This window comes from Caenorhabditis briggsae (genome assembly GCF_000004555.2).
Source record: "Caenorhabditis briggsae complete genome, chrIV, whole genome shotgun sequence".
Classification (NCBI taxonomy): domain Eukaryota; kingdom Metazoa; phylum Nematoda; class Chromadorea; order Rhabditida; family Rhabditidae; genus Caenorhabditis; species Caenorhabditis briggsae.
The window spans coordinates 2,266,958-2,284,253 of record NC_013487.2 but is presented as its reverse complement, the minus strand read 5'-3'; the positions used below and the strand labels follow the sequence as shown (position 1 = coordinate 2,284,253).

Below are 17,296 nucleotides of genomic sequence, written 5' to 3'. Positions count from 1 at the left end.
CGAAAAAAAATTTCTAAAAAATACCATGTATACCATGGAATACCATGGAATACATGGAATTGACTTTTAAAATATTATTTTTTCAAAAATCTCTCTTAAATGAACGGTGAGCTATATATTTGAGACTACAGTTGTGCATTATGACATAAAAGGAATCGGATAGAAATGGTCTCCCAAATACGTTTTTTCGAAAATCGACATTTTTTGATTTCACACCATCGGACCATTCGCACATTTCCTATTATAGTAAAATCCTTTGCAGAGATAGAATAAAGGTGTAATTAGGTTTTTTGTAGCCTGTAATCCGTGCTACATAATACAGTTTAGTATATCGTTTTATCTTTAATCTGTACAAAGTTATGCTTTTTTGAATGGACTTGATCCACTTTTTCGGAAAAATCACAAAAAGTTTTGCCATTCTGCTCAACCTGCCTATGGGCACCTTATATTATTTGTTTTGTGCTAGTCCAGCGACGGGACATTTTTTGCCACCAACATCTAAAAAAATAGTTAATACATGAGCACACTTGGATAAAAGTGGTTAGCCTTTTCAAAACATTTTGAAACATAATTTATTTATCAAATTGAAATATGAAAAAAAAATCCGACCTAGCCCGGCCTGTTGCAATTATGATTCACAGGAAGCGGATTGAAAATTACAGTAATCACTTTTCAAAACCAAAAATAGATATTAGTACAATGGTATTATCATTAATAGAATTAGCTAACTTTTTTGAAAAAATTTGGGAACATTGATTTTTTTTTTCAAATTTAGTTTCCCAATTTCAAAACAAAAATCCCAATTTCAAAACTTTAGTTGAAGATTCGCATATGGTTTTATTAGAGGTGATATAGTAAACCTGAGCAAAAAAGGATCATCTCATAAAACTTATAAAAGTTTTATAACTTGTGCTAAAATGATAAGATATCATTTTTCATGTATACTAACAGAAATCGGCTTAGAAACTTGAAAACTACAGTAATCCCGATTTGAAATCAAAAAGTAATTAATATGTACATGAGAACGCTTGGATGTTATGAATGATAGGATTTTCAACTTCTTGGGAACATTTTAAAACAGTGCGAAAATTCTTGGAATGCAACTATTAAATGCACAATGCTGTTCAAGATATTCTTAGTTTTTGAAACTGTAAAATTTTGAAAATTGCAAAATTCTTTTAAATAAACCCACCTGACCAAAAATGATCCTTGCACTTTTGAAAAAAAAAAGTTCATGTGAAAGATCCACGGGAAAAATCCAACGTGTTGGGTTTTGATCGTGGATGTTTAGCAGGGCGTCACGAAGGCTGAATTTATGTTTTCAATTCAAGGAATTAAGCCAAGCAAAAAGTTGGGGAAATATGGTTTATCTGAAACTGTAATTTTTCGGTAACTTTATATGTTTTTTAAAACTAGTACAGTTCATATATTTTTTTTTAAATCTCTTTCTGTTTTAATTCCATGACATTTAACTGCAGAAAAACTTTCAGACATTACGAGGTTAGAATTCAGTCAATTTTTCAATTGGACTATTAAATTAAATATAATTTTGTTGAAATTAGTGAATCGGTTTACTTTAAAAAAAACGCGGAATTCTAATTTTTCTGACTAGTGAAAATTTTTAGTAACTGCTATACATTGATTTCGAAAACTTTAATCTTGTCAAACCAAACTAACGAAACAGAAAAAAATTTTCCTGCTCCATCAGTATTAGATATCTTGATAATTTTTTACTTCTTAATCACATTTTGGAATTTCGAGTGAAAAAGTCAACTTTGGGGTCCTGAAAAAGAATTTCATAATTTTTCGAATTGTCTGAAATTTCAGATTATACGAAAAAAAATCAAAGTTTCAATTTTGAAGTTGACAACTTTTTTGTCTAATTCCGTTCAGGTGGGATACGGGGTTTGAGTTGTGCATTCTTAAAACCGCTAACTGGGTTTCTACAAAAATGTTGCCAAAAACAAAGCTGAACCTCTATTTTTGTTTCATATGCTCTAAAATTTTCAGAAAAATCGAGACATTTTGGACTATTTTTCTGGCCTTTAAAGTTGACTGGAAAAAGTCAAAATAAATTTTTGTACGATGACGTCACTAGGTACTAACCGCTATTATATCCCCTCTCTTTAGCCATCTGTCCTTCTCTCCCTCCCATCTTCCTCCAACCGATTTATCTTGCCTCCCACGATTTTCGCTTTTCTCTCTTTGTCCAGCTAAATTCCTTTTTCCTTCTCCATTTCAATCTCACTTTTCGTTCCCATTATGATTGTCCTTGACTAGCTCGCTCCCTCCTCTAGGAATCCAAGTGTGACCTTCGCTGATGTTTCTCTTCTGATCACCATAATATTCTTTTTCGCAACTGACACCTTCTTATCACCGCTCGTTTTCTTTTTTCCGTTGATTTTATCCGACTAACCTACCATATCACAAACATTTCTACTTTGTTCAACGCGTTCGGTCCTCGTTTTTGGGTATCAATATAAGTCTCGTCGTTTTTTTCCAAACTGTCAAATTTAAACATCTATTTAATTTAATTGTGACAAGACTAATTAAAGTTGTGTCAATTAATTAATACAGTGAATTTTATAATTTAAAATCACAACAGCCGAAGATTCAATTGTAGCAAATCCCATATCATATTTTTTATGACTTGAAACTCTGAAAAGTGAAACTCTGAAAATTTGAAGTTTCGAGAAAACTATTTTCTGTTTCGCTAAATTCGTAGAAGATTCCTGAAGAATAGGTATGTTATTAGGGATCAAATACTGTTCACATTTCACTGAACAATAGTTTTAAAGATGGGATAGTGGACATAACAAATTTTTTCGTTGAAAATTCCGTTCATATGGGCCTCTCGAGGAACTGAACTTGTGGGAACACCGATGGAGGTGCCGCGCCGATACCAGCTGAGCTACGGTGGCGCAAGCTGTCTTACTAGGAAGACCCAAAATATTGAACACTAAGAACCTTCACATTAAAATTCATACCATCACTCAAAAAAAAACTCTGAAAAGCCTCCTTTTAAGTCATCTAGTGCCCTCGTAGCTCATCCAGGAGCGGCACAGAACATATATTGTTTCGTCCACAAATTCAACTACTCAAGTAAGCACTGCTAACTGAATTTTTACAAATTTCCTGTATCTGATATGACATAATAGAAACAGAAATATTATCATTTCATTATTCCTTCGGTTAAAGTTTGAAAACAAACTTTAGAAAATAACATAGCACTAACTGTCACATAGTCTCTGCAACTTCTAGAATCAGTTTCAGAAAACAATTATTTAAAAAAAAACCGAAATTCTGAATTTTGTTACAAATCTTGTACGTTTCAGCAACCTAACATGAGAGCTCCTTAAAAACATTCACTAATACTGGTGTTTTTTTCACAAGTTCAACCCTACAAAGCCGTCTTTTAACAAAATCATTTTTCTGTAATTACGTTTTGTAACTCCTGGAATGAATATCAAGAATACAATTATTTTCTAGAAACCAGAATTCTGAATTTTTCAAAAAGTCTTGTCAGTTTCAGGAACCTAACATGAGAACTCTTTAAAAATGTTCACTAATGCAAATTCTACACTATACATCTCATATAAACATACGGTTCTTGCGACAGCGTAGCTCAGCCGGTAGCGGCGCAAAACCTTCAGGATTTAGGCCACAAGTTCGATTCCTTCGAAGCCATTTTATCACTTTTTAGGCATGTTTATGTCTCTCACCCTTGAAAGTATGCGATTTGTCTAACCGTACAATAGTTTAACGGCTACTCGTAGTTATAAAAGTACAAATAATTGCCACCCATTTTGTTGAAAATAATACTAATCCTTTTTCCCCATCCCCCTATGATCATCCAGTAATTATCGCCCCACTCCTATCTTTTCCGCCTATTCCTCTAGATAACCATCAGTTTTGAACATAAAGAGAGAATGAGGAGGATAGGCGCGATTTGAAATTACATAACAAATCTGCCTGTCTCCGGAATCTTCCTGTTCTTCTTCTTCTTGTCCGGTTGACCTACCTGTTCCGAATTTCGATGACTCATCTTCCCCTCCAATTCTATTCATAGTGTTTACCTCCCCATTCCTTTTGCTTTTTGAAAGTATTAGTGACGGCTAATGATTCATAGTTCATAACGGAATAGAATAGAACAGATGATTTAATTGGTCCCAATTTTATATGCTTTTAGTTTAACTATGAAACACACTTTGAATTGCAAAATTAGTGGCATTTTTGCAAAGTGTTCGAGGATATACGATTTTTGAGAATATCGTCAAAAAATTTGAAAAATAAGTTCCAACATTTTTAAAAAATTGTCTAGTCAAAAATAAATGCTTCGTTGATATATCATGGAGTAAATAAATTACAGAATTTCTATGTATACGTCCGATCAAATTTCTCTATAATATCCCAAAAAGTACAAAAGTATGGAAACATAAAAAAATTCTTTTTTACGATTTCAAGTTTTCTATATAAAAATCACAGTTTTTTGAATTTTTCAATTGCACAATGATTTTGCATATTATGATTTGTCAAAATATTATTCCCATTAATTTTTTAAACCAAGTTCTCAACAAATATAAAAGTATGAAAACCATAGATGTGGATGGCCGGTCCGGGCCGGCCCGCTTGCCTCAAAAGTTTCGGCCCGGCCCGACCAGGCCCGCTCGGCCTGCCTAGGACAACTTTTCGAAAATTTTATTTTTCGAATGTGCCAAAATATTTATAATGGCACAAATATTAATCCAAATGCATACAACCATCCGACAAAGTCAATTTAATTGAATTTTTAGCAAAAAAATCCTGTGAAAGATATCAAAAATCAACGGAATGTCAACGGAAAAATTTTTTGTGATATTATAGAAAACGTTTTGTCCGTTTATCACTTTTTGATACCTTTCACAGAAAATGAGACATATGAGCTCAAAGTTGACGATACGGAGGGTTCAAAGTTCAAAATTTTATAAAATTGGTTTGAAAATATCAACAGTAGTGGTAAACGATTTATGAATGAGTAATGTTTAGTTAGTTGAAAAATATAAAAATTATGAAATCGCAAAAATTTGTTAACTGATTCAAGTTCTCCTGAAAGACTCTTATTTCAAATTTTGTGTTATTTTGTTGTTTTGAATTTTCCGCGAAATACCGAAAACCCCTTACCACAGAAAATATCATACTTGTGGAAAAGATGGCCGGGCCGGCCAGCGGGCCGGGCCGAGCCGAGCCGAAACTTTTGAGGCAAGCGGGCCGGCCTGGCCCGGCCATCCACATGTATGGAAAATATGTATGATCCCAAAAGCTAAGGGAGGGGGGGGGGGGTGACTCTATCAGAGTTGTTACGACATTAAAATTTGCTGAAGCCTTGTTTTTTAAAGAATTTTTGACGTTTATTGGATCCAAAATACATATAGAGAATAAGCTCAAGATTACCAAATCAAGGAAACCGAAATTTAAAAAAATTGAAGCTCAAACTTTAGAAATCGGTGTCGATAGTAGCTAAAAAAATGTAATCCGACACTTACGAATGAGTAATACTAGTTAATTGAAAAACATAAAAATCATGAGACCGTGAAAAATTTTTTAACTGATTCAGGTTCTCCTCATAATCACAAGTTTTCTAGAACTGGTGATGAGATCAAATGATGTGGATTCAAACTTCAAAAATCCAAAGCTCTAAATTTAAAAAATTGGTGTCAAACACAGACTATGAACAGACAACGCAGACTCTGAAAATTGAATTGTCCATTGTTAGCGCACTTTGGGAAAAATATGAAAATAGAAAAAAAGTTTTGCCGATTCAAGTTCTTTTTATCGAGTTCAAGTTTTTTTCTAGATTTAGTCATACGAACAAATTTCGTAAACCTGACTATTGTAACACAATCATTCTTATAATGAATAAATGAAGTTGCGTCTCTATAATTCTTGGTTTGTCACTTTGTCCGAACACTTTGAAAAGCTCAAAAATTGAATATACTTTGACGTGGTATTTAGAAATAGACTGAGTCGCAAAGCGGCGAACAGTAAGATACATAAGTTAAGCTTTGTCGGAGGCCCACCAGCCTTGTTTCAAATTCTGTAAAATATATCAAAAAGTGGCTAATTGATAAAATATTACACTAAAGAGACAGATGTTTTATTAGTTGACCACTTTTTGATATCTCTCATAGGAACCGAGATACATTGGGTCAAATTTAGGGAGTTCTCTGTTACCAACTTCACTTCGGAACCAAAAAATTACGGTTTCAGTGGCTCATTATTTTCCATCTTTCAAATGTTTAGCTGCTGGGTTCATCGAAGATATTTGCAAACTTTCTCACTCTCATTTGACAGGCTATGTAACCTTTCCACTTCATAACACTAACCTACATGTTCCTCATAGTCCCCCTCTCTCTCTCTCTCTCCTTTCATCCATTAATTTCCCATAAATAAGAGTCCAACAAAACTTCTCTTCTTCTGCCACGTCAAGTGGATTTCGACCGAAATTCACGGAGACAGACCGTTATTGTCCATTTCGAACTTTCTCTGCGTCTCCCACTCTCTTCTATGCAAATGGCCGACTTTCGCTGCCCCCCTCTTTTAGGTGTCTTCTGTCTGTTGTGTATGTGTTGGCTTCGGAAAGCCGAATTCAATTGAATGACCCTGAAAACGTTCACCCATGGTCTCCTTTTCGCTTTGGAAATAGTCACCATGTACATATACATACACACCATTTCATTTTTGAACTGCTACTGGTAGACCCGTTTAGGATCTCTTTTGAAGTCATTTTGTTGAATAACCCAAGGTTAACTGTTTCATAATGTCTAGATTTTTAGGGAAAAATAGGTAGAAACAATAAGATTTAATTCATATTTTGTAAGTCCCAATAATGAGGTTTAGTTTTCCAAATTTCCAAAAATAACTCTTTGTTTTCTTGACCATTATATTTACTCCGGTTTCCAATATCTCTAATGAAAAGTTTTACTGTTCCAGAACTGTCAGATAAGTTTTAAAACTTTGAAGTTAATCAATCTTATCTTTCATATTGTATATTTTTTCATAATTGTATATTTTTTATATATTTATAGCGATTCTAATGGAAATGTTCACTGTTCAAGAAAATTCCGATGAACTTTGATTTTACAAAGTTTCGTTGCTGAAAGACCTTTTTTATATGTTCAAGCAATTTCACTGTTTTGCGTTTTATGTAAATTCAGAAGTTTAGAATTGTAATTTAGTGGGATCGCACTTTGAACATGAAATCTCTGACTCTGAAAACTTCTTTTACGGTTTCCAGAAACTTTGTTAGATATTTGTAATCCAGAATGAATCTTCAAAATTTTTAATAGACTCATCAAACTTTTAGTAATCGATGTTGAAGTCATTTTGTTGAATAACTCAAGGTGAACTGTTTCAAGATGTCTGGTTTTTGTGAGAAAATTGGTTTAAACGAATAGTCTTCAACAAGTCTCAAAAATTGAATTTCAAAAAATGAACGTTCCAAAAATGATTCCATTTTTTTAAAAGCTGCCGTTTACTTGCTTCTCTAAAAGCAATTAATGGAAATTTTCACTGTTTCAGAACATTTAGATGAATTTATAAATTTGAGTTGGTCAATCCTCTTAACATTATTGCCCAAAATTTTAAAGCAATTTTACTGTTTTTTTATTTTCGGTAAATTCAGAAATTTGGATTTGTTACTAAATTCATAGCGTGTCCCAGTTGGTTATGGTTGATTACACTTCCAGAAACTTTGTTCTATTATGTGGTTCAAAATAATACTTAAAACAATTTATTCATCCTATAATTTTCACATGTTTTTATATTTTTTACAATTTTTCGCAATTCTAGACTTTTCATATAATAAATCAGGTCTTTCAAAAAATCACGATTTCGAGATTAAAATTAAAGTCATTTTTCAAATTTCTGCTGCTTAAACTATTAATGTCCCACCTTCATTTCAAACGACACCCCTAAATTTCCACTTCATAACAATAACCTACGTTCCTCATAGCCCCCTCTCTCTCTCTCTCTCTCTCTCTCTCTCTCTCTCTTTCTCTCTCTCTTTTCTCTTCATGGGAAACGTGTTTTTTCTACGTAAACAGACTATTTTTGTATAGCTACTATAAATTTCGTCTTTTTTTTTACTGTTTCATGACTTCCGTTATTGATTTTTGGACTTCACTTGTTTTTAATGACAGTCAGAGATGAGCGGAATTCCTTATTCCTTCTTCCGGATTTTTTTCCATTTCTTCCTTATTCCTTCTTCCGGATTTTTGAAATTCGTATTCCGCTCATCTCTGATGACAGTATCGAAGTTTTCCAAATCTTCCGAAAATTTTCTGTTTCCATAATGTTACTTTCTCATATATTCCCATTTGTTTCAATGGCTCGGCGGATTGCATAGTCATGCTTATTTACAAAATTACTGTTTCAATACTGCGTCTTTCTTTGAGTACAATCCCACATTTTATTCTTTCCGTAATGATGATAACAATTTTCCAGAGCCAATGGGATGATCGATGCGGCGCCGCCATCATCGACAAAATGTAGTCGAAAGACAGCGTTGGCAATTCACTTCACACTATCACTTATCGCATTTCTTCTATGCCTCCTCGGCTTGATCTCACCGTCATGGCAACAAGTGAATCTGGAGAATGGGCGGACCGAACATCATCATGGACTCTGGTTGGACTGTAAAAGAGACTACTCGTTTGATTATGGACGGTCCAGGGAGTACTATGAAACTCTTTATAGGTGAGTGTTATCCTTGAAAAAGAAGATGACTGGAAAAACGACGTGAGCTTAAGAATACTTCGAGCTTCCCTAGGGTTTGAACTCCGATCGACCTATTTTCAAACGACATATGTACCGGCTGCGCCTCCCAAGAATCCCAAACACCAACCTCAACTTCCCAATTTTTTCCAGACGTGACATGCAGGGATCTCCATTCGCCGCATTCTTCCTACCTCAACTTCAATGTGTCTACAAGTTTGACTACTACATCGACCAAGAGGATCTCTACGATCATAATCATGACGAGAATCGCATACAGAATGACGCATATCAACACTTGTTTTTGGGTAAGATTCTTGACTCCAATTGCAAGATTTTGGAGTAGTTTATAGTATGAGAAATGGAGTTTGAAATTCGCAACACATCGGAATTTAACTTGAGAAATTTTCGATTTCAAGAAGGGTCTTACAATTTGAAACTGTATTATATCGAAAATTATAAGTTGGACTAATGAGCTTATTGTAGTCATTGAACCGGGCTATAAAAAGGTAAATCATGAATAGATTCAAAAAGCTTTAGTTTGCACCGGGAGGTTTTAATTTGAGTTTTCAAAAAAAAATTCTATTTTCAAACTTTCATGAACTTCAAAAGTTGAAAAAACATTGCTTACTTAAAAAGTTAGAAAAGTTAGAAGTTAGAAAGTTAACTTACAAGGGAAGTCGTTTTAGAAAGGGGTTGAGAATTTGTTCATTTTTTGAAAGCGGTTAGTTTACGCCTTTGTAAACCTCCTGTCAAAATCTGTATATGCACTTTTTCCACAAATGCTGAAAATTTTAGTCTCAAAGTTTCCAAATTCTTAACCATTGCAAGCCCCTCTTTCCTCTGTGATATCGCCTCCTGGCAACCTCTCGTAAACACCGTTCACATAAACCCCCGCGCACTCTCTAGTTTTCAGTTGTGAGGTGGCCGAGTGGTAGTGGCGAGGGTTTGTAAGCTGAAGGTCTCGAGTTCGATTCCATCGTTTTGAAATTGTTTTTTGCTTTTTTTATAGAATTCATAAGAACCTATCTGGCTCCAAATAAGTTCTTGGCACGATTTTTCGAGTTTTTGTCGATTCTTAAACTTTGAAAAGCAGGAATCACCAATATTTTTCAAAGTGTTTTTTCAGAAATTTTCAAAGTTTTTGATGGTCAACTCCATACGAAATTTTTGATGAAATTTTTTTGTTTGAAATTCCTCAACTTTTTTACAGAATGTTTTTTTGTGAGTTTTAATTCGTTTCTCATGCTTTTCTTGCTCTTTCTCGAATCAAAATATGTCGAAAAACAGTGATTGCAATGGTCCTACATCAAAAGTTGACAGTGAACTGTGAGTGATTTTGCATTGTTCTGGATCAAAAAGGGCGGTATAATCATGAGAAACGAATTAGAACTGACAAAAAAAAACATTCTATAAAAAAGTTGAGAAATTTCAAACGAAAAATTCATCAAAAATTTCGCATGGAGTTAAGTCAAAAACTTTGAAAATTTCGCAAAAAAACACTTTGAAAAATATTGGTGATTCCTGCTTTTCAAAGTTTAAGAATCGACAAAAACTCGAAAAATCGTGCCAAGAACTTATTTGGAGCCCGAGATAGGTTCCTATGAATTCTATAAAAAAAGCAAAAAACAATTTCAAAAAGATGGAATCGAACTCGAGACCTTCAGCTTACAAACCCTCGCCACTACCACTCGGCCACCTCACCGCTGAAAACTAGAGAGTGTGCGGGGGTTTATGTGAACGGTGTTCACGATAGGTTGCCAGGAGGCGATATCACAGAGGAAAGAGGGGCTTGCAATGGTTAAGAATTTGGAAACTTTGAGACTAAAATTTTCAGCATTTTTGGAAAAGTGCATATACAGATTTTGACAGGAGGTTTACAAGGACGTAAACTAACCGCTGTCAAAAAATGAGAAAATTCTCAACCCCTTTCTAAAACTACTTCCCTTGTTAGTTAGAAAACATCTCCCGGCTTTAACTTTACTGAAAAGAAAATTTACAAATCATTAAGTCCCATAAAAATTCTGAACAAAAAAAATAATGTCTCAAAATCTCAACAAATTCGGACAGTATGGACATTGTCTGCTTCTTGAATTACCCCTATTTTCAAACCTGTATTAGAAGATACTCTCCCGAACCCTGCCAATTTTGAGCTAATTTATCTCGGGTCCTGTGAAAAATATCGAAAATCTGTCAAGTGATGAAATATTGGTGATGATATGATAAACAACTTAATCGCTGAACATTTTTTGATATCCTTTGACAGAACCGAGATAATTGATCTCAAAGTGTACATCTACGTTTTAGTCCCAAGAAAATTCCAAATACATATAAAATTACTGACTCAAAACCTCTAAAAATGAAGCAAATTATGACATGCATTGTTGCTCTTTTTTTTATCTTGGCAAATTTAAATTTTCAGGTTGGAAAATTGCTGCACTTGTCGGAGTTGGAGTCGGTGTACTTTTCGCCGGATGTGCAGTACTTATGGGTGTTTGTGCATTTTGCCATCGAACTTTTATCTGTGCCTGCACAGTGGTTATCACTATTGCAAGTGAGTCTTTCAAAGAGTTACTGTATTTCTTCAAGTACCTTTTTAGCTCTTCTCTCAATCCTTGGCAACGCAATATTCTACTTCTGGGGTAACACCCAGGACAATAAAGTCATTAAAGAAGAAGATGAAAACGAGACGTATGAACAAATCCTGGGTTGGGCATTCTATTGTCATCTTCTCGGAACGCTACTCCTCGGTTTCTGCTCAATCATGGGATGTTGTGTAACGAGCATCTCAACCAGCAAAAGTACATCTCAGCTAGTATCAATAGAATTGGTTGAGAATGGAGATGGATCTGAATTGCTGTCGTCGAATGGGCAAAACTTCAAAAGATCGTTCTCGGCGGTTTACCGAGTGGATTCGTCGGCATTGAGACAGTGGGAGAAGTCTTATTTGAAGAATGCAATGGATAAGGGAGATGTGGATCAGGTAGGGGTTTTGAAGTGTATTTTTTCGGGATAGTGTACAGTTCTCTTCGGAACTCAAACAAAATTTCTAAAACTATTCCAGAGTTTCAAACGCACCGCTTCCGTCCCCAACTTCTCCAAGAACCATCGAAAGTCCCGTCGAGCCAAACGCCAGCAATCCGGCCACGACTTCTTCTCATCCACATCAAACATCACTGAAATCTCTCACTTCGGATCCAACATCACAATGAACACCCAAATGACCCAGCAAACCAGAGACACTACACAAACTGCTCCGGCCGCGGTTCCTTGTCCAGTACCTCCTGGTCCTAAACCGCTGAAATCGGCATTAAAGACGCCCACGCAAGTGAGGAGAGATTTGATTATAGCGCCACCGGAACCAGCGGTGAATACCTATGAGTATTGTGATTCAACGATTGGTGTGTCGAGTTTCTTGGGATCGAGGTGAGTGAATTAATGCAAAATTTGAGGTGATTGTCATGAAATCATTGAAAGTTGGAGTGAGATATTAAGTCTCAATGTGTCACTGAAACCGATCTTTTCTAAACCTCCTACCATCAACTTTGAGCCAATTTATCTCGGTTCCTCTATCTTGATGTTTTGGCAAAAATGGGGGGCAATTTTAGAATAACAGAACTTACGATGGGGGTTAAGCTACACGGTCAAAACCGTTTTTTGAATTCTGTACAAAACAATTTTTAGAACTCCAACTCGCCCCAACCACCCTTACGACGAGGTATACGAAACGATACCCGGAGAGGACTACCTGGAACCTAAGAGTGCCAGAAACAACCGTCTATCCAATTCCACTCTAAGCACGACCGACATGGAGCACACCCAAAAAATGCTCCAAAAAACCCTTCCACCAGTCCACGGATCCTCTCAATCCATTCCTCTTCCACAAAAACTACCTCCAAAGTCTACAGTAATCGATGACGTGGCGCCACCACGACCAGTATCGTTTAATGAGGATCCAAGGGATCGAGACATCAATTTGTTCCGGATTCGAGAACGCACTAGAATTGAGAAAGAGGAGAGGGAGAAGTTTATAAAAACTGCGATGCTCCCGCCGCCACCGATATTGCCAGTGAAGCCTGCGAAAAGTATTAGGGATATTGGAATAGACCTGTCGAAGGAGAGTATGGGCTCTTGTAAAGTGGAAGAGCCAAGGATAGGAGCAATGATTCCACCAAATCTGGACGATAGAGGGAGCTACGCGGTTCATAATCCAGGATACGATGAGTAAGTACCTTTGCTATTGATATTAGAAGCGGAACTATCATTCACTTGGTAGTTGTAACAGCAAATATTTTATGTTTCAGTTATTTTATTTTATTCAATGAAGTATTAACCAGTGATTCTTTATATAACAAATTGTTTTTAAGCTCCGACGACTTCCCACCACCACCATCCGAAATTGGACTCAACACATTTGCCACCAAACAAAAGTCAATAACCAACCTCTCGTTCCGTGGAATCTCAGCGGCCCAACATATCTTTGACAGATCAGAAAGTCTAGTTTCCGTATCTTCCAGTGCTAGTAATCAGAAAAATAATGAAGTAAATCGAAGGAATCCGTTGACGAGCATTTCACAGCATTCACTAGTGAATAGGAGATTGTTGAATGTGATGCCGGATGAGGTAAGAGAGCAGGAAGTTTGAAATTGGGGGTCTAGGCTTCTGGGTGTGGACCAAAAGAGCAGTTTCAAGGTATCACAAAATTTGAAAATACAAAACCTACAAGGAGAACTTGAATCAGTTTAAAAAAATTTGGTTTCATGAGGTTCATATTTTCAAACCAACCAAAATTATTCATTCTCAGTGTCAGTTTACTAACTATAATATCAAGTATTTTTATACCACTGTTGAACTTCAAATATCTCAAAACGTGATTAAACTTGAAATTCAATTTTTAGGAGAATTTTTGAATTCTAAAAATTTAAAAAAATTATCGATTTTTTTTTATTTGAAATTTTGAAAAATTATATTGACGCTATGTACAATAGTTGATTTTCCTTCAGTTTGTACATTTTGGGTCCTTAAATGTCTTCACTCTTACATACATAGCCCTCCTATCCCTATAAAAATCTTTTTTTCAGGTGGACCGCTCTGTTGGATCCTCTACAATCCTGGAGAACGACGTTCAAGACTCCCCAGCTTCATATGTTCAGGATGCAGAAGTCAGGCTGAACTTGTTCATGAAAGACAAGAATAATCAGGATGAAACTACTGTGTAGCTGTCCCGCCTCCGGTTCCTAATAATATCTCTTTTTGATTAATCATTCCACACAGCCTCAAAATGATATGATCTCATTTTTTGACATTTTTTTATTTGCCAGGATATTTATGAATCTTTATTTCAAATAGCTTTTATTATAAAATAGTTAGAACACTAAAGAATTCAGACAGAAGTGGTCCATGGGGTGTATGATCCTTCTTCAGGAAGTGGTGGGACGTGGGAGGTCACAAAGTCTTCGCAAGCCATTCGAATTCGTTCGGGAGTTGATGGGGAGTGGAAGGCGAAGTAGTCCTGAAAAGGATTACTGTAGAAATCAAATGTCTGTTTCGAAGATAGCATCAATGATAGTGAAGGGTCTTCCAGTTAATAAGTCCCCTATGTCACAAACAACATTTAGTAAAACGAGCAATTATTAAACCTCCGTTGTGAAATACCGTAAAACCTGTAATATAGCGCCATGGCGTTCTATTTTTTGGAGGGGTGTTTTTGGATGATGCGAGGTGACAAAAGTTAGTTTTTTAATTGATTAACAATGTACTAAATGAAAGAAATTGTGAGAAATTTCTAGATTCCACTGCTACTTTGTTAATCAAACATTAAAACTTTGTTCTGCTACCTCCAATCACCTCGTGAGGTGGCGTTATATTAGAGGAAATCTTCTATTACAAGTGGTGCTATATTCCAGTTTTTACGGGACTTACCGAATTGCCATTTTGAATCCTATAAGCTCTCACTGCTTCTCGAATCGCAAAGAACGCACAGCTTCCAAGGAACAATGGAGGTTCTCCAATAGCCTTCGAAGAGAATATTCCCATCTTATTGCTACTATTTCCAAGTAGAGACACATTGAAATGTCTTGGAGCATCATCTGCAGATGGGATCTTGTAGTTGCCGGGTCCACGAGTTAGTCGAATTCCATCCGGTCGGATTTTGATCTCTTCCATTGTAAATAGTCCGTAGCCTTGGATGAATGCTCCTTCGATTTGTCCTATGTCAATAGCTGGGTTTAGAGACTCTCCGACATCCATAACAATGTCGGTTCTGAGAAGATGATGGTCTCCGGTAAGACAGTCCACTTCGACTTCACAGCAAGCAGTTCCATAGACTGAGTAACCGAAGAGTTCTGCTCCTTTTCCATTGAAGAAGTCGACTGGTTCGTGGTGGATTCTAAAAGATTGATTGAAAAATGAACACTCTATTGAAAATATACATTTTTTGAAACAGTAAAAAACTCACATTCCAAATCCTGAAGCGGACAACGACACCCTTTCCACATACGCCGCCTTCACCCAATCATCCCATTTTCCATCGGGATTCAACTTTTTGAATGGTGCCAATCGTTCCATAATCTGTCTACACGCGTCTTGAACTGCCAATCCATTCATATCACTTCCAACTGAAGCAGCGGTCGCTGATGCATTGGGAACTTTGTCGGTTGAGGTGTCATGGATGTGGACTCGCTCGATTGGGATCTCAAGACAGCGAGCGGCGATCTGAAAATGGAAATTATGCATATATAGTTTTTTGCTGTTTCTAAAAGTTCAGATTTTGATAGAAGAAGAGTTGTTCAGTTGTTCCAATGATTTATTGATTCAACAAAACCAAAAATCATTTCCCAAGGAAAATGTTTGCTTTTTCAAATTCTCAAGATAGTCATGATAGTTTTTAGTCGATGGGACGTCATTGCGACCAGGTAATCCAGTAGCGCGTAGCACAGCTTATAGCACCTAGCTCTGCTTGTACCGCATAGCACAACCAGTAGCACGTAGATCAACCTGTAGCGCGTTGCTGAGCTTGTAGCGTGTAGTTCTGATTGTACTGCGTTGCTCAGCAACTAGTCAGTCTGTAGTATGAAATTGACTATAAAAACTGTTGTACTGAAACTTTTTGCCGTTTCATCATCTTCTTTTCCACTTGCTTGTACGTTCCATCTTATTCCGGTTCTACTACCATCTTCTGTGACTAACCTGCAAAATCTTGGTATGCAATCCTTGTCCCATTTCCATGCCTCCATGAGAAACGAGAACACTTCCATCGGTATAAACCAACACCAGAGCTCCAGCCTGGTTGAGTTGCTTCAGCCCAAAACCGATTCCGAATCTAGTTGGGGTCAAGTAGATTCCACGCTTTCGGAATTTGTTGTTTCTGAAGTTTTCCCAATTTTCGAGCTATCCTTTTTTGAGATGTTAAAATATCTCAAAAACTCACTCATTAAACTTTCTGATTTGCTCCAATCTCTTATCATAATCCGAATTCGCTCTACACTCCTCCCATGTCCGAGCCACATTACACTGATTCAAATGCATTCCGAATGGAGTACAGTCCCCTTCCTGATAGAAGTTCTTCACACGAATCTCATCATGATCCAATCCGAATTGCTCTGCCACGTGTTTTACCATGATCTCGGTTCCAAACATGCCTTGGGGTCCTCCGAATCCACGGAACGCAGTGTTTGAGGCCAGATTCGTTTTGCACATTTTTCCAGTTATGTCAGCGTTGGCGAATTTGTAAACGTTGTCTGCATGGACCATGGCGCGTTCTGGAATAAGTTTGGGAAGTTGAAGCATAGCATTTTAAAGTGGAATCTAGGAAATCCCCATTGAATAGTCCAGATAACATTGCAAATACGTCATTGCTGAAGCAGTGCAAAAATTGAACTCACGCATGACACCCATTGACAAGTCAATTGTGTGACCACTATTGGAGAGAGCGGTGTAGTCCAAGTCAATGAATTTCCCGTTTTCGTCAACGGCGAGCTGGAAAACACATTTTCTGTTACAATTGTATGATAGAAGTTTCCCATAATGATTTCTACATAAACTAGCTCCACTAAAATTTCTGTTCGCTTCAAATGTGCTTGAAAAAGCAAAAAAATTTTAGGATTCAATTGACCACTATCTGTAGTCAACGTTGCTTAACTTGCCAGATCGGACGCTTGCCCTCTTATTTCTGTGAAATTAAGCGACCGACATCTCGCGGCTTTGCGCACTTAACCAAAACTTGTTCAGAAAAAGAGTTCTAAGTCGCTTCAAACTCAATATTTTTGGATTTCGAAAAAAGTGGCATTATCCACAAATATTCAGCTACTTGTACACAAAATTTAAAAAAAAACTAATGTATTATTCTTGTGCAAAAAAATTGGAGTTGTGGCCGAATTTTCACACAAGTTAGGCCACCGTATTTCAAGGAGAATTTTCGAAAACACAGCCGGCAAACGAGTGCTACCGTAACCCAACAATAAATATTTTCGCAAAATTTTTGTCTTACTTTTTTCCTTTTTATAGACTTTTCTCGATTTTTTTGCGGTTTTGGCCGTTTTTTCAG

At 36.4% G+C, this 17,296-nt stretch overlaps 2 protein-coding genes across 2 annotated transcripts in view; one reads left to right on the top strand and one right to left on the bottom strand.

Annotated features, from left to right (window-relative positions):
* Positions 1–8,491: 8,491 nt before the first annotated feature.
* CBG21625 lies at positions 8,492–13,970 on the top strand (the record flags this gene model as incomplete). The annotated part of the gene is made up of 8 exons (XM_045244894.1): positions 8,492–8,733; positions 8,866–9,059; positions 11,174–11,305; positions 11,352–11,734; positions 11,816–12,177; positions 12,436–12,975; positions 13,119–13,374; positions 13,833–13,970. 8 exons carry the CDS (start codon positions 8,492–8,494, stop codon positions 13,968–13,970), a joined length of 2,247 nt encoding a protein of 748 aa, XP_045097347.1.
* Positions 13,971–14,134: 164 nt separating this feature from the next.
* CBG21624 overlaps positions 14,135–17,296 on the bottom strand; it is a gene marked incomplete at both ends in the record, with an annotated part of 8,838 nt that continues 5,676 nt past the window's right edge. Inside the window, 6 exons of the mRNA XM_045244893.1 lie at positions 14,135–14,263; positions 14,674–15,139; positions 15,209–15,465; positions 15,940–16,117; positions 16,181–16,511; positions 16,635–16,728. Coding sequence (XP_045097346.1) covers positions 14,135–14,263; positions 14,674–15,139; positions 15,209–15,465; positions 15,940–16,117; positions 16,181–16,511; positions 16,635–16,728 — 1,455 coding nt within the window. The remainder of the gene's footprint in view (positions 14,264–14,673; positions 15,140–15,208; positions 15,466–15,939; positions 16,118–16,180; positions 16,512–16,634; positions 16,729–17,296) is intronic.